The sequence below is a fragment of the Meleagris gallopavo genome, chromosome 1 (genome assembly GCF_905368555.1).
Source record: "Meleagris gallopavo chromosome 1, MGAL_WU_HG_1.1, whole genome shotgun sequence".
NCBI classification, from domain to species: domain Eukaryota; kingdom Metazoa; phylum Chordata; class Aves; order Galliformes; family Phasianidae; genus Meleagris; species Meleagris gallopavo.
Genome location: NC_139404.1, coordinates 109529389 through 109547787, shown reverse-complemented (window position 1 = coordinate 109547787; position 18399 = coordinate 109529389). Strand labels below are relative to the sequence as shown.

Below are 18399 nucleotides of genomic sequence, written 5' to 3'. Positions count from 1 at the left end.
AAATTGCTTCAAGATGCTTATTCATTGATTAAAGCTCAGCGCAGGGCTTGAAATAGAGATATCCAGGAAGCTTCAAGCCCCTATAATTGTTGAAAACATGCCAATAAAGATGAATAATGATGAATAAACATGTCCCAGCCATGTTCTGTGTGCAAAAGCCTTTTTCATAGCAGTTAAGACTATTTTACCACATGGGAATGGTGATTATTTCCTGATCGTTTTGAATACATGCCTAAGTAAGAAAAGCTAGGAATATACAACTCAGTCAATAACTGTGTATTAATGCTCTACAATACTGTTCACATCTTGATTCTTCCCAGTTTTTACCAAACTCTTGCATAATCTCTTTATCATTCCTCTCTTAAGACCATTCCAATTGACTGAAATACTTCTGTATCCAAAGAACCAGAGAGAGCCAAAGAGATGACAAACATCCCCCAGGATACTCAAAGAGGACACCGGAATATGAAGGTGTAAGTTCAAAATCCACTATCTAGTGTAATGTTTTTACTAGTTCCCAAAGTACCTCCAACAGAGGAGTGCAAGTGACATCCAAAACAGCCAAGCTGGAAGATGCACAAAACACCCAGGGTGCACTGTGATGGTACAGGTGTAGCTAACATTCCTTGAAAATGTGAGAAGTTAATTCCAACTCAAAATGAGGAGAAACAGCTCCACTGTGGGGGTGGTCCAACCTTGGAGCAGGTGCCCAGAGGGGTTCTGGAGTCTCCATTCTTAAATGCATTCAAAACTAAGCTGGTCAAGCCCTGGGACACCTGCTCCAGTGGGATCAGCTTTGAGGAGGAGGCAGGACTACCTCTTCCTTTCTACTTGGGAACACGTTTTCCCTATTTCCACTCTCATAAATCCCTTGGAGGGACTTTGATTAGAGGTTGTTTGTTTGGATATTATGTATTGGATTTTATATAACAGCTTTTCCTTTTCTTTTCTACCCATAGTATACAACAGTGTATTTACATGTGCTATTTTACCATTTAACATTTTTATCGGTGATAAAATCTATGGGGAAAAAAAATTACAGAGGACTCTGTAAACATCCTAAGTATTGTAAACTAACTGAAGATCTAAAATCTACTGTAATATTGTCTAAGATACTGTTCCAGAAAGGAAAACTGTCCGTAAAACATACTGTATCACCTACAGTTGAGGCTTGAAGTTGCCACGTATCGTGCACACTGTTGCCCAACTTATGTGCTCATATCAGAACTATGAAGTCTGATGTCTGGAAGAGCTTGGGTTATTTTTTGCAGTTTTTTGTGTTCCAACTTGATGTAAAGAAGAGTATTATCTGTGTCATTGCCAGAATGAGTAGATGTTGGCATGTAGATGTAGAATCAAGCTTTGCAAAATGCTCAGATATTCTCTTGAGAGCTCATCTTTGTGCCTGCTAAGTAGACTGTTAATCAATACAGATCATTAACTAATGGTAAACATTTAAGTTGCTGGTAACACTGAAGATGGCAAGTTCTAGGATATTTCAGCTGTCTCTGTTGATATTGTTAAGATACAGGAAATACTTGGCTTTAGAGGTAGCTAAGTGGCAGCAATTCTGATCTTAATGACAATCAGTCTTCTAGGCATAATGTATTTTTGCCCTACAGCACTAAGTTTCTTTGTATTTATCTGTTGAAAGACACTCTTCAAAATAAAGAATTAATAAGTTATAAATGTGAATCTACAACAGAGAACTTTTTTTTTTTTTACAAAAAAAAAGGTTTAATGCCAGCATTTTTTGCCAAAGTCTCTGCTCCAATACTCAAATGCATTGGCAAAATATTGTAACAGTGACAACAGGAAGAAGTACAAAATATCTGTGCCTTCCCAAATGATTATGGCTGATTTTACTCATCATTTGAGGTAATAATCAGATAGAAAAATAACACGTGACCATGGCTACTGATAACGTAACCTGAGACATTTGACTTGCTCAGTAACTATTAATAACTGATAGGCAAAACACACTTAGTACAACAAAGAACTTAGTGACAGCATTTATTTTTGAATAATTTTCCTCCTGTTGTTTGACCAAGAAATTGGTGCATTTTGGCTCATTCTTACATGACTATTTTTTCACTGCAGACATAGCCGTGATGTCAAGTGAAAGTCTTGCTCTGGATGTTCCACTGTACTACTCAACACCTTTATGTGTGGGTTGTTTATTTTATTTGTTTTTTTTTTTTTTTTCCTGGTAAATATGAAAATCTATGTCAGTCTTGTGATACTATATACCTTCATATTGCCAATTACACATGTTCCCCAGGCTCAGTAAATTATTACTGCAACTCATTCACTGAAGCAGACAGGATATTTTGCTAGGTGTGATTTCAGCTACAGTAGTTTCCTACACTCACTCTTCAGAGTTGCTTGCTGGTTTGTTTGGGTTTTTTTGGTAGTACATAAGGAATGGGGGCCATTGGTGAGCATTTCTTTATTATTAATCTCTCTGTTCTAAGCAACAATTAACTTCTTTCCAAATCAAATTTTACCTGCTTGGCTAACAGAATGTGTGTATTTTGTACTTTGATGTCATTTCTCATCATTAGAGCTGCGCTAGGTAAAGCCATGTGTATCTCTACTGCTCTTTAACAAGCCAGCTGCAGCTGCATTCAGCAGCAGAGATTTTTTTGGCAACCTCATCTATCATCCAGTTATCTAGATGCACACAAGTTTCCTCATTAGTGAAGAGGATGTTTTTGTTGCTCTTCACCAAACTTGGCTTCTGGATATTGAAGGAAGTGACACTTGGTGACACCATTTCATTTGTTCAACTCCTGGTGACCCATTCAGCAGGGCCAGCATAGCTATGAGAATGGTTCTCCGTACCACTCTCCAGAAGTAGAGTTGTTTTCCCCCAGTAAGCACAAACAACTGTTGGTGTGTTGCATGTTCTGCTCCAAAATACCTATCACTCACCATCCTGTGCTGTCCCCTTGAGCTCACTTTACTCTGGCATGAAGCAGCAGCAGTCTCAGTGACAATGAGCTGTTGTATCGGCCAGTGGTCTCCTTGAGAGCTGTCTGTCAGTTTTGCATTAATATCTGGCACTTGTGTGCCTTCACCTCACTGAACTAGCTCTGCACACCCTACTTTTTATAGAAGAGAATCACAGAATTGTTTAAGTTGGAAAAGACTCTTAAGGGTCATCTGGTCCAATTCCCCTGCAACAAACAGGGACACCTACAACTACATCAGGTTGCTCAGAGCCCAGTCCAGCCTGACCTTGAGTGTCTCCAGGAACAGAGCACCCACTGCCTCTCTGGGCAACCTGTGCCAGTGCCTCACCATCTGTATTGTAAAAAAAACTTCTTCCTTGTGTCTGGTCTAAATCTCCTGTATTTTAGTTTGAAACCATCTCCTCTTGTCCTATCATAGCAGACACTGCTGAAGAGTCTGTCTCCTTCTTTCTTATATCCCCCTTTAGATACTGGATACTTTTAGATAGCAGATACTTTCCCAGTACCTATTTTTACTTTGAAAGAAAAACTATTATTCTATGTCTCCTACTCTCGATCCTCAAGAAGATTACTGGTTTCATATGTATTCTTGCCTCTGGTCACTGCTGTCTTGCTTTGACATAATTAGAACAAATCAGAAGCCCTAATTGTCTCAGCTGTGGGAAAGTCAAAGCATTTCTGTGGGAACCGTCTGCGTAGCATCAAACTCCCATTCATTCCTTTGGTCCTGCACAGGCATGGAGGTGACTGTGGAATCTGACATCTCTTGGAACTTATATCAATATTTATCACGAAGTGGCATTAGAATTTCCTATAATTATGTGAATTTTAAAGGTCTTCTGTGCTTACCTGGAAGGCCATACACAGGCAGTCTGCCTATTTTTTCTACTTAGCTGCCCAGAGATGACATTTACACTTCAGCAATAAAAGTGGGTGAGCTGCAGAACGCACCATGACCCCACCACCAGAGCATAGTAGTACAAGTACAAACAGAACCGGTATTTTGCCAACCAGCTTTTACTGCGGGCATCATCGTGGGGAATACGTGAAGGTTAACACTTCATTCGCTGGCTCACAACTGTTTAATTCTAACAAATGCTACGGCTTTGCTACTGCCTCCTGCAACCTCGGTTCCACGCATCTCCAGTTATCCTATGCTCACTGTCAGCTCTGATCAGCAAGGCGACAACAGAGCAGACACTGCGTCACCCTCGACCCCCTCACACCGCGCCCAAACCGGGACCCGACCGCCTCGTCGGGCCGGGCGCGTGGCGAACAGCGGGAGGGGCGTGGCTTATCGAAGCCCCGCCCCCTGGCGGCTCCCATTGGCGGCCGGGGCGGGCGGGACGGCGCGGCTCTGTCCGTCCGCCGGGAGCTGGTCCCGAGCCGCCGCCGCGGAAGGGCGGGTTGAAGGCAACAAGCGGGGCGAGCGGCAGCAGTATGACCGAGCCGTACGACGTGGTGGTGGTCGGGGGCGGTATCTCAGGTGGGTTCGAGAGGGCGCGGCGTCGGTCTCTAGCGGGACATCCCCGCTGGGAGCGGTCCCGGAGCTCGTCCAGCGCCGGTGGACGGTGCCTGGGGCTGCGGAGCCCCCGCCTGAATGTCCGGGATCTCCCCGTCCATGGGAGCACCTCGGGGGATTGGGCGGTCGTTCATGCGAGGTCGGGTCTGCGGTGACTCCGGGTCCACTTGGATGGGAAAACAGGAGGAGGGGGGGAAGGAAAAAAATTCCGTGTTGGCGTCTTAAGATGTGTCCGCTTCCCGTGTTGGTTTGCACATTTTGCTCGTCAAAGGGAAATCTGTAAGAAAAAGTGACTTTCTAACGTCTACAGGTGTGGAACTGTGCAGGGATATATGCTGGAGGGTTTACATCTCGAGAACGATGGTGTTTTTCATCGGTGCTTCTTTGGGTAGCTCGTGCAGTGCGGGTGTTGGTGCTCTTTTGCTAAATGCCGCGGAAAGGCGGCTGGGAATACCCGCACTGACAGATCGGTCGCTACAGGTGGTGTTGCTGAGAGATGCGCCCTGCAGACGGCTGAGTTCCCCACAGCGATGGGTGCTTCGCTCCTTACCAGGACAAAAATGCATCCCAAAATGCGGCTCAGATCCACTTTCCAGAGAAGCTGTGGTGCCCCATCCCTGGAGGCACTCAAGGCCAGGTTGGATAGGGCCCTGGGCAGCCTGAGCTGGTGGGGGGCAGCTCTGCCCACGGCAGGGGTTGGGGCTGAGTGGACTCTGAGCTCCCTTCCAACCCAAACCATTCTGTGATTCCATGATTAAACTCCAATGAATTTATACACAAAGCAGCATGGCTTTTTTTGTTTTACCAGGTGCCTGGATATTTTCCCGGTAGCACAGGTCATTTGCTCTTCATCTTTAAGGTTCCTGTAAGGCACACAGTCCACTTAGGGAATTACCCCATAATGTGTGACCTGAATATGGTTTCTAGGACTCTGTGAAGCTTTTCATCCCTGGAGGGCACTTTGCTCCTCTGGCTTTCCGATCTACAGTAGTGTTTTAGAAATTACACTGGGCATTTCTGGGCATGTTTCACATCTTGACTCATAGTGTGAGCATCAGTAGGTTATTTCAGAACAGTTCATGGATTAAAGCCTACTGTCAATGGAGCCAAACCGGAAATTTCAAGGTGTTGCAATCCATGAAAATTTGTCAGAGGAATTGGGAGGACAAGTAAACATCACAACCCTCTTGAGGTACAGGAACATTTTCCTTGCCAATGTCATACCAGTGGCATAGTTTACCTCTTAAGGATTAGGACATACATCACTTAAAGAAAGTGACTGTAGAAAAATGAACAATAAATGCCTTATTTCATAATTAATCTGTCTCTAATACAGAGTACCTATCATAGCTGGGCATAGAAATTCCTATCAGCTCTTGATTTGTTTTGGTTTTCACACAGCTGCTCAGTCTGTACCAAAATACCTCAGGTATGTATGAAGTACTGATTTCTGCTCTTATAAATGCATATCTAAGATTTCGATTCTGATGAGATAAACAGTAAAATATGGTGAAGTATGGGCAGGATTTCTCCTTCTACATCTCTCTTATCCCAGAACTGACTTGCTGCTGCTTGTTTCTCTGAAGATACATTTGCTCATCTGGTAAGGTTATTCTCTCCTCTGCTACTGTTACATCCTTAATACTCTTTTCTTGATGCTTACCAGAAATGATAGGAAACATTGGGATAAACAAGTTCTTTAATACATGAATGTATATGAAGGACAAGCAATCTGCTTGCTGTATTGTGAGAACTTCCCAGTGATGAGACGGTGGCTTTTTAAAGTATTCATACAGTGCCTAGCAAAACACATCTCAAATCCTGACTGGCACCTTTGGAGGCAACTGTTCCTTGAAGTGAGGAATAGTCTTGAGAGATAGCATCTGTAAAATCCAATGCAATCTTCTTGCCCATCCTCCTTCTGGCCTCTGCATACCCACATCTGTATGCAGTCACTGCCAGGGATATGAAATCAGCTCTGCACCTGTAGGAAGGGTGTAACCTGGGCACCAGGGCTGCTTCTTGCACTGAGCCCTTTGTGGGAAGAACTCTTGTAAGAACTCTGCTTTGGTGGCCTCTATTACTGGGATCTTTCTGCTGTACTCTGTAGAGTTGTGTTCAAGCTGTCCAGACTGCCTGAACAAGTACCTCTGGACCCCTGCAGAGAGGAGGAAGCTGCAGAGCATGGGCTTAATTCCTCTTTTTACATGTGTGTGCACATTAAAAGTATGGTGGCCAGTAAAAGCCTCAGGAACATGTTTGCGTCATGCTTAATGGATAGTGTCCACCTTTTACAGTTAATGGTAATTATTACGTTTTATAATCAAGCATCTTAAATAAATTAATAAATGGAGTTACTTTCCTCATACCCATGGGGAATTCACCTGTATACACCTAGAATATTGTTCCCTTTTTCTCTTTAGAGGACTTTCTAGTGAACTGAAGATGCTCTTCTGATTTGAACTGATTGTGTCTCTTCAGTTGTGCATTTTGGTTTAGACTATGACACCCCCTCATTTGTCAAGGACAGTAAACTGACAGTGTGTGACATACTATGAACTTGTATCTTACTACCTAGCAGTATTCAGATTAGATATTAGGAAACATTTCTTCTCAGGAAGAGTGATGAAGCAGTGGCACAGGCTGCCCAGAGAGGTGATGGAGTTACCGTCCCTGAAGGTGTTCAAGGACAGTGTGGATGTGGCACTGAGGGACATGGGCAGTGGGCACGGTGGGGATAGGTTGGTGGTTGGGCTAGATGATCTTAGAGGTCTTTTCTAATGTTAATAATTCTGATTCTTTAAGTTGCTGTCATACCTGACACACTGTCTCAATCCCATCTCCACTACTTGTTCCCCAAGCTAAGTCCACAATTACAGGGGTCTTGGGTTTGAGCTCTGTAGCCCTAGGATGGAGCATACCCCATTCCTTTGATACATGAGATGGATTGCAAGGAGTTCCAGCATACTCGCTCACTCCTTAAAGACTGCGTGTTAATGGTTGAGCAGCCCTGAGCACTCTGAGAGTTTACTGAACGCTCAGATATTTCAGCTTTTAAGATCTAGAAAATGATCCTCAGAGCTTTGTAACTAACCTAACTGGCACATATTTTCCCATGGATAACAAAATGCCTTATATTGACTCAAAGGCTACTTCCTTGCCAAATTTCAAGTTGCTGCTGCTAGTACTTCCAAAGTAGGGGAAAAAAAAAAAAACAAAAACCAGAAAATACTTGTTTTAAAAACTTTGGAAGGATGTTTGTTTCCTGAATATTTAGAAATAGTCAGCCAATTTTGACAAAGATTTTCCAACCAAAAAAGAACCACACCCTGAAAGATCAGGATAGAATTGAAGTAATCCCAGATGTATACACCAACTGGGAGAAGAACTCAAGAATTGCCCTATTGAGAAGGATTTAGGGGTCCTGGCTAATGAAAAACTGAACATGAGGCAGCAGTGCGCTTGCAGCCTGGAAGGCCAGTGGTATCCTGGGTTCCATCAGGGGTGGCCAGAAGGGTGAGGGTGGTGATTGTCCCCCTCTGCTCAGCTCTTGTGAGGCCCCATCTGAAGTACTGTATCCAGTCCTGGGTTCCCCAGTACAAGAAGGATGTGGAGTTCTTGGAATGGGTCCAGAGGAGGGCCACTAACATGATCAGAGGGATGGAGCACCATCCCTATGAAGAAAGGTTGAGGGAACTGGGCTTGTTTAGCTTGGAGAAGAGAAGGCTCCGGAGAGACCTCAGTGTGGCCTTCCCATATTTGAAAGGAATGTATAAACTGGAGGGAGAATGACTGTTTACGGGGGTGAATAGTAATAAGACAAGGGGGAATGGTCTTAATTTGAGACAGGAGAGGTTTAGATTAGATATTAGGAGGAAGTTTTTCCACACAGAGGGTGGTGACACACTGGAGCAGGTTGCCCGAGGAGGTTGTGAATGCCCCATCCCTGGAGGCATTCAAGGCCAGGCTGGATGTGGCTCTGGGCAGCCTGGTCTGGTGGTTTGTGATCCTGCACATAGCAGGGGGGCTGAAGCTAGATGATCTTTGAGATCCCAGGCCGTTCTATGAAAATGGGCTGAAAGATCTGGGCTTGTTCAGCCAGGAAAAGAGAAGGCTGTGGGGAGACCTTACTGGGGCCTTCCAGTATTTAAAAGGAGTTTATAAGCTTGAGGGAAATCAACTTTTTACAAGGGTAGATAGTGACAGGACAAGGGGGAATGATTTTAAACTAAAGGAGGGAAGATTTAGATTAGATGTTGGGGAAAGGTTTTTACTGAGGAAGTGGTGAGGTGCTGGCACAGGCTGCCCAGAGAGGTTGTGGATGCCCCATCCCTAGAGGTGTTCAAGGCCAGGTTAACTGGTGCCCTGGGCAATCTGTTCTAGGGCATGATCTAGAGATTGGTGACTCTGCCTGTGGCAGGGGGGTTGGAACTTTATGTTCCCTAAAGTCTCTTTCAACCCAAGCTATTCTATGATTTCTATGATAAATAGTTCAAAATGAGGAAAAGAAGGATGAAACAGAAATGTCCCAACTTTTTCATTAGGAAGTTTGGACTGTATTTACATGCCAGTCTCAGTTTACATATGAAATTTAAGACATTGGAAGCCCAGTTTATCAAACATATGGATAATTAAGGCTGATTATATACATAATACAGAACAGATATATCAGATATGGACAAATATAGCCAAAAGCAAGCAAATTGAAGGGAACTAGCATGCAAATATTCTGGAAGAGTTTTCAGCACATTGCATTACAAGAACAAAGCACAAGGGAAACACTGCCACAATTGAAACTTGCACTGAGGATTGTCATTCTCTGACACAGATAGTTCTTATTTCCAAATAAAAACATGTTTGTTCCTAGCTAGAAACAAGGAGCTCTCGTGGCTGAAGAAAACAGATGCTTAGATTTGCCAGCCACACGAAGGAATCAGCAGTGTTTTCTGTTGCATTTATAGAGGAGTCTAAGGGCCATGAATTGTAAGGGAAGCTGAAATGTAAAAATGCTAGTAATTAGTCTTTTTATTGAAATAAAGCATATGATATGCTATGCGATTGATTTTTTATTATCCCCTCCGTGGAAGAATACTTTGGCATTTCCTGCTCCATGATTTGCAATCAACAACTCCATTACTTGAGCTACCTACGCATTGGCTGTGGACTTGGAGTGAAATACTGAATAATGAGGAGATGCAGTTTTTTTCTTTCTTGCTATATTGGCAGTATAATTTACATTGTATACTGCTCAAATTGTTTTGACAGCATACCAACCTGCTGGTGGGTGGTGGTGTCAAATAAACTGTCAAACACACAGTTAGTGGTAGAAGATAAAATTCAGTTGCACCTGTATAAATCTGGAGTAGTTTTTTATAGTTCCTTTTTCTAGTGCTACTTCCAGAATTTGTCCCTGGAAGAATGCAGTACCTGTCTCCTAAAATGTGTACTGTGTTTCTCTTTTTACATGTGCCCTGCGCTGGGCTCTGGCTACATGATTTGTTCTTGCTTTCTTTCTGTATCCAACAGAAAAGGCAGCAGTGATAATGTTGTCATTTGGAGTGAGACATTCCTATAAGCCATGTTTTTGGATGGAGGATAAATGCTGCACAGAGCTCTCTGCTCCCTGTGTACTGCTAGCAAACTGAATGTCATTAGGTGAAGAATTTACTGCAGGAACAGAACAGTGGACCCCTCTCTGCCCATAAAAAAAAAAGTATTAAGGGCATTATGTACACTGTTTACAAATAAGCAAAAATACAAATTTCCATTTGCCTCTTTCTTCATTATATGTTCCTATGTTTTGCTACCACAAATACAAAATCTTCTGACTGTGGGGCAGACTGTTTGTTTTTTTGTGAAGAACATCCCTTTGTGTTATGCTCACTGCAAGATGTTTAGCATTGGCCAAAACATATTTGGGATGCCAAGTACACAAATATTAGAGGGCAGTGAGGCGCTGGCACAGCTGCCCAGAGAAGCTGTGGTGCCCCATCTCTGGAGGTGCTCAAGGCCAGGTTGGATGGGGCCCTGGGCAGCCTGAGCTGGAGGGGGACAGCCCTGCCCACGGCAGCGATTGGGATGGGTGGGTTTTGAGGTCCCTGCCAACTTAAGGCATTCTATGGTTGTATGATTCTATTTTTTTTGTCTTTCATCACATTCTTCATGTGGTTTTCTATGGCAGACGTGTCATTTATAAACTTTACCTAACACAGGTAGTAACCTAAGTGATCACATCTGTTTCTGTTACTGAATGAAGCATGTGCTCCTTTGGATTCTGGTAAAAATATAAAATAAAATAGTATATACAGCTGTGTGATTCATTGATTAGCAAATTCAGTGTTCCTAGAAGCATGCTATAAATCTATGGTTTGTCATTGGGAAGCAGGTTTTGCACCACACTCCAGGCTTAGCTGCAAGTTGTTGAAAGGTGGCAAAGAATATTCCTGTTAGCTCAGTTAAGACAGTCTTAAGAGCGTTATTTACTCCAGCAGGCGAAAGAAATAGCCAAGTTGTTAGGGCATATATCAAAATATGATAGCATAATGAGAATAGGGATGGGACAGGCATTATGTCCCTCCCACGAATACCAGTGCTGCTGTTTTCAGTATTTGTGGTAATATATAGATCATGGTTTTGCAGCAATTTTTTTTTCCACAGATTTATTTACCTGACAATTGCTGTTTTGCTGATAGAAATTTATTCTGCCTGCTGATCAAAGTAAAAAGAAATGTGCATGAGCACCTTAGATGTTTCCATAAACTAGGTGCTATCAAACTGTGAACATTTTCATGTAAGAAGGAGAATGCTCCCTTGTGAACTCTGTGCTAGCTAACCTTTTTCTGCCTCTATTTTTGGGGCATAGAGGAAGTTATACTGAGGAGATAAGTTTACTGCAGCCAGGTTTTGGACCTGACAATTGCATGGGTATGTATGTAGGAGTGGAATCATCCTCTGAGTACAATTTGCTCTTCTTCATGTGCACTGTGTTTCTCTTAACATTGTCCATGAAAAACTGTCTTTGTACCCTCCAGGACACAGTTTGCATCTGTTTAAAGTGTCTGGACAGTAGTGCCATTGAAACTAGCCAGAGTGGCTTGCTCTTAGTTAAGCAGTGTTCTCTGAGACAGAAAATACTTGTTCCTTTATGTGGAAATCTTAGGTGAATCAACTGGATTTTGTTTGATGCAGGTTGAGGGGGAGAATTGATATATATGAAAATCTTCTATCTGAAAACAAGAAAATGCAGAAGTGCACCCTCATCCCCAGTGCTAAATACACTGCAACAGGGATAATGAAAAAGTTCACAGAAAGACCAAATGCAGTCTCAAACGAACAGGAAGCTAACAGTGGTATCCTGGTGTTAGGCAACGCTGAAAGGAGAAATGAATATAGGCATGTGATCATGCTGTGTATTCTTGCTGTTCTGTGCAAATTTAAAGGAGTCTAATTAATAAGATCTTTTACTTAATATCTGTGGCAATTTTAGATCAGACAGACTTGTAGTATGGATACAGTGCCTTCATTATCAGCCTTCTATGTGTTGCTATCCACTAGTGATTTCTCTGAAGCTAGTTTGATGCAACTGAGTATATTTTGCCTGTATTTTAAAACTCAAGGTGCACCAAAAATTTTCAATGAAAGCAAAATCTTGTGGGGAAGAATGACAATAAGGGGAAAGGAAGAGAGATTTTACTCTACAAATGTTTTGCATCTGTTATTGGCAGGTTTGTATTTACTTGGCAAGGTGGCTTTGGGTTGAATAACAAGACATAATTCTTAGGTGGCTGTTGCCAGATTTAATTACTCAATTGTATCTTGAAAAAATTAGACTTTCCATCAGTGGAAGAGAAACAATGATCTCAGTGTTAGCATGCTGTTACAGTGGAACTTTAATGAGGATATATTGACAATTGCTTTATATTACTGATGTAAATTAGAACAATGAGCAAAAAGATCTAAAAATTATTCCACTGTTAAGATCAGGAAAATGTTAAGACTTTCCATAATGATTTTGTCCTTAAGTTATTCAATTAAAGCTTGCTAGAAAACCACAACAATGAGCTTGTAGCCTTTCATAGAAGATAATGATCTCACTTCCTGTATGGAAGAGTAATGAAGAAAGATTTCAAGAAGGAATGTTTTATTAAGTTGGTTTTGTTAAACTTTCATCCCGCCACTGATTGCATAAAAGGCAAATACACTTTGTGTAAGAAACCAGCGAATAAATAAGACATCCAGAAAAACAACAGACAGTTGCCTTTTTCATGGTAACAGTTAATTTTCTCTTTGTTTTGGAGTGCTTGATGTGACACAGTTTGGCCTCAGTTTGAAAGGTTCAAAGTCCCAGAAAAATTAGGCTTCTCTAATACACTGAATTGCCTCATGTACTTAAGAGTGCCTTTCAGACTTCATGCCCATAGCATGATCTTTTTCACCAGGTATATGAGTGCCTAAAGGCAGTGTAAGAGTTTTACAAGGCTGTGCTGTAGTGAACTTCACGCTGGCTGCAGCTAACCAAGGTAGAGCTCATGATGAGAGAGCATGACTTGTAATTGGGAAGATGGAGCCTGGTGAGAGACATGCAGCTGTGCCTTGCAGGATATTTGTGACAGAGCAGAGTACCCATACTGTTGAGATCGGCCTCTTCTCCCAGGTAACAGCAATAGGACAAGAGGTAATGTTGTTAAGCTGTATCAGGAGAGGTTCTGATTGGATCTTAGGGAGAATTTCTTCACAGAAAGAGTGGTGAGGCAGTGGCACAGGCTGCCCAGGGAGGTAGTGGAATCACCACACCCTGGAGGTGTTCAAGAACCGTGTGGATGTGGCACTGAGGGACATGGGCAGTGGGCATGGTGAGGATGGGCTGCTGGTTGGACTGCGTGGTCTTAGAGGTCTTTTCTAACCTTAATGATTCTAAGATTCTATCATTCATGCATAGTGCAGATGAGCTGATTTTCAATTTAAATATCTAGTTGTTACTCAGCTGATGCAAGTTATCTGAAGAGAAGGGAGAGGGATCCAAAACTTTTAGTCTTGGTGTTGTGATGGTCAGAACTGTTCTCTGCCTGGCTTGGTGTTGTTTTCATGATTTTAGATTGCCACCACTTCCTTTCATTGTGGTTATTGCCCTCATATATTTTGCAAATGCTCAACGTCCATTTTGTTAGAAGTGCTGTCTCTAGGATAGATGCTGGTAATTTTTGTTTCCTGTCATCGCACATCAGGGAATCTGTTTGGTGAACTGGATTTACAGACTACATATTTTGAAAAGTAGAATTACTCTTCTGTACCGTCCTATCGTGTTTCCAATAAAGCAACATCTTTTTATGATTGTTTTTTTTATCTCACACCACTGGTGTCATAGAACTCTATCTGTTTAGATGCCCCATATTAATCCTTATAATGAGGTAACTTGGAATTATTTTAATTAATGTTTCTCATATAAATGCTTCCCTATTTAATTGGGAAACACTTCCCATGTTACATGGCTCTGGTGGGAGTTGAGCTGAAGTCTCTTAAGTCTCAGCCTTGGACTCTATCTGTAGGGAGGATCTTTTCTCTCCTATGAGGTGCAAGCATGCTGTGCAGTATGCCCATAGAATCATAGATTCATAGAATCCTTAGAGTTGGAAGGGACATTTATAGGTCATCTGTGGGAATACAAGAAAAACTATTCAGAGCAGCAGTTGTGAAGCGAGATAAACAGCAGTCATCTAGTCCAACTCCCCTGCCATGAACAGGGACATCCACAGCTAGATCAGATTGCCCAGAGCCCAGTTCAGCCTGGCCTTAAAAGTCTCCAGGGATGGGACATTCACCATATCTCTGGGCAGCTGGTTCCAATGCTTCACCACTATCACTGTAAAATACTTTTTCCTTCTATCTAAACTAAATCTACCCCTCTTTAAGCTTGAGATCGTTTCTCCTTGTTCTATCAGAACAGACCCTGCTAAAGAGTGTGTCCCCTTCTTTCCTGTAGCTCCCTTTTAGCTACTGAAAGGCTGATTTTTCCTTTAGACCACGTACAGAATCCAGTATTGTTCTCTGTTTCATCCATGGTATATGGCTGATAGTCTGCAGATTGGCATGAAATCATCTTAATTTTTTTTTTTAACTGTAGCCATTGTTTTGATGCATTTGAAACCACTTTGCTTGATATCATTATGACAATTTTCTGAAATGAAGGCAGCAGCAGTATGATCTGTGACTGCAGCAATTCTGTGCCCTTAACAGCACTGCAGAATCAATTGGAGAAGAGCTTTCTTGTGTGGTGTCTTCAGACACAGAGAGCCTGGTATGAGATTGCCATAGAAACCCTTGTGGAGGATGTATAAGTCATCCGGCTTTGTTTACTCTGATCTAATAACAAGTGAATTTCTCCAGCCAGATACTTCAAATGAAGCACGGTTTTGGCAGGCTCTTTTCATCTTTCTGAGGCAGATAGTATTTTGTACTTGTAGAGTGTACGGAATGAGCATGGCCAGCGATTTGAGGTTCTTTGCCGCTTTATCTCTAGGCCAAACTCAGAGGCTGTGGAGGAGTCAACCAGCACAACACCAGTCTTGGGTACTGGAAGCCATGATGATGATGGGAGGAATCACAGGGTGAGAAAAACATCTCCAAGTGCAGTGTGGTGAAAGGCTGTGAAACAGTGCCTGCTGCAGTCACGGGAAGGGCCCTACATGTGCTTGTCAGGGCATAGGTCTCCAGCTTAGGAAGGAGAAGGCACTCGGGTGGAGTGGCAGTGGTAGAAGAAATATCTGTGCTCTAGTTGTACAGGCATACACAAGTGTATCAGTGAAATGTCTTGCTTGAGTCCCGACTGTAGCCTGGGAGTTCACAGCCCACTGCTTGGCATGGCCTGGTGTGCCGTGCTTGAAGGACAACTTGGATATTGTGTCTGGTTTCAGAGCAGCGTGCGGTGAGGGGGCATGGCAATCTCTTTTGAGGCTAGTTAGCCCATGTCTCAAAAGCACACAGGCTTTTTTGACCTGTGGGGTTCTTAAAACATGGAAGCACCTCTCTGTTGTGCACTTCAGTTCAAACTGGAAAGGAGCTAAAGAGTTGAGTTCAGTAGCTATGTGTAGACATTCTCTGCATGTGAGTGTTCTTGCTAGTCCTCCATCCTCAAAGAAAATTGTATTTGTGCTTCAAACAAACAAATGTAGAGTAACAATCTTCAATCAGGATATTTTGTTTGTCTTCTACCCAGCCCCTATCCCTGCCTACTTTTTTTGCTGGTTTTATTCTATTAAGAGAAGAAAACTATTTTAATCTGGGATTGCTCTATGTACTTATTTATTTTTATTTTCTGCATAAATATGTATATTTTTATATTTGACCTTTTGAGTCTAATCTTCAGCTTTTAATTTTAGGGAGATAAAACTATCACCACCTCTGCTTATGCTGTGTCTTTGGCCTTTCAAGTTTCGTAAACCTGAATTTACAAATTGGCACTGTTTTTAATTCTCAGTCAGCCTCTCTGCCAACTGCCATTAAGTTATCACTGTCCTGTTGTATCTCTTGTCCTTTTCCAATCTCTATAGCTCTGAAGCTGGGTTTGTGTTGGTTTGTTTTTTTCTTTTTTTGCATTGGTCCACAGTGATTCTTGGTTTAACAATAACAAATCTAAAAATCTATTTGGCTGGAGTGCAAAATTAATGAATAAGCAGGATAGAAGACCTCAGTCATATTACCACGTGTTCTCCATACTTTAGCTGCCTTTCTTTATTAGGACACATCATATAATTAAGGTATGAACCAACATTCAAGTTAACTTCCAACCTAGTTCACTGAAACCATTATTCTTTCTAAAGAGCTGTTGTGTGGTTATAACTGTTGTATACAGTATGAAATAAGAGACAAGCTTGTCAGTCTTTGACACTAATGAGCTTATTGGATTTGCATACAGTCACTTTTTTTCATACCTAGACCAGATTTTGTGCCATTTCATGTTCCTATATATATTTTCAAAAAACATGTATCTATCCAATATCTATGCATCTTATATAAATAGGCTTTCTTGTAAAAGAATTACCATTCGTGCCTGAGTGTCTAATTCATAAAGAATATATAAATTCAAGTTTCCATTTTATGTGTTTAGGAAATCCAAGTTTTTGTGACAGTAACCAGTGCGATTTTTTGAAAAAAATCATTCTTCCAAATATAAAAATATTGATTTATAAGAAAATGCTGCAGTTTGCATTTCCAGCACTGAAGACTTATGTTGTCTCTGTTTATGCTGAGGATGAGAACACTATCAGCAAATTGACTTAAGAATGAACAATCACTATAATTAACTGTCTTGCCTGTAGTCTCTCACGCAAGAAAAGTTATTGAAAAAAATTATATCAATTAACAAGATGTTCACTTCTACTGAGAATTTTTTTGTCAGTGTAAAACATTTGAACTTCCTCTCTTCTTGTTTCCATTAAATCCTAAACTACCATATTAAAAGATCACATACACTGAAGTTTATGGGCTGTTCTATATTGTCCTCAGTGTAAATAAGTACCCTTGGCGCTGCTCAGAACCTTAGAATGATTCCTCTCATCTGACCCTTTAAGACTTGCACTCTTTGTGGGCTCACAAACAGTTGCTTTTAATCAAATTTTGAAGTAGTGTAATATATATGAATATAATATTATTATTCCTTATTACAGGGTATATTAGAAGTTTTGATCAATAAGTCTGGCTTTTGTATACTTAAGGAGGGGAAACAACTCCAGAGGAACAATGCTTCAGTGCCAAATTGCCCTACAGGACAATGGGATAATCTGATTTCAGAAACTCATGATTGCTTTTAACAATTTCATTTCTCATTTGTAAAAAGTGAAAAGGACTTCTCTCCTATTGAATTTTTGGTTCTCTGTAGTGTGTCTATCACAAAATCCCATAATTAAATAATTTTTGCTGAGATGGGAATTCCTTTTATAAAGTATCTACATACAGGCCATTTGATTGCCACGATCAAACTCTGTTGTTTAAAATTAATCTTGACAGTGAAGCAGACTTTATTTCTGTATGTAAGTGAGGACAATGGACAGCAGCAGAATAGAGAGTTGGGTGAGAGAAGAAATGTGCTAGAACATATCTATTTGTTATATTACTATTCCTATCACTCTAGCCACACAAGCTCCATGTGGTGGACTCCCCCTTTCAATGCACTACACAAAAGAAAAATGAGATGCATGCTCGTAGCAACAGAGATTAATTTATTTAAAAAGCCAAAAATGCTAACCCAGAGGAGGCAACTTAAATCTGTGGAATGTTGTTTACAGTTACTTGTAATATGCAGCTAAGCAGCAGTCATATAATTTCTGTGATAAGGCACTGTGAAAAGTTTCAGAATTCTTGCAGGAATCTTTGAAAATATTGTTATAGTTCCTGATCATGAAGCCTTGATTTGGTTTTGGACCATTGTGTTTAATAGTTGCCACTTGGTTTAAAGCACGCTATCTCTTTTTTTTTTGTAGGCTTGTCGGCTGCCAAGTTGCTCTATGAGTTTGGACTCAATGTAGTGGTGCTCGAGGCCCGGGACAGAGTTGGAGGAAGGACATTCACCATCAGGGTAGGTGCTTTCTAAAATTTGTGACTCTCTCACTTTTGCTGGTCTATGGTACTGCAAATGTCACACCTGTCTTCCAGAAGGGCAAGAAAGAGGATTCAGGGAACTACAGGCCTCAAGCTTCAATTCAATCCATTTCCAGGCATATGAAGGACAAGAAATTTAGCAGTCTGCATGGATTCAGGAAGGGGAAGTCATACTTGATAACTTATGATGAAATGACTATCATGATAGACAGTGGGAGAGCAGTGGATACTGTCTGCCTGGACCTCAGCAATTTAGCAGTGTCTTCCATAACATCCTCATAGAGAAAATATGAAGTATGTTAAGCTGAT

The 18399-nt window shown here is 41.5% G+C and overlaps 1 protein-coding gene across 1 annotated transcript in view; it reads left to right on the top strand.

Moving 5' to 3' along the window:
- The first annotated feature begins 4301 nt into the window (after positions 1–4301).
- Positions 4302–18399, top strand: part of LOC100540365 (amine oxidase [flavin-containing] A-like) — a 45542-nt gene continuing 31444 nt past the window's right edge. Inside the window, exons 1-2 of the mRNA XM_010724032.3 lie at positions 4302–4461; positions 17973–18067. Coding sequence (XP_010722334.1) covers positions 4416–4461; positions 17973–18067 — 141 coding nt within the window. The 5' untranslated portion in view covers positions 4302–4415. The remainder of the gene's footprint in view (positions 4462–17972; positions 18068–18399) is intronic.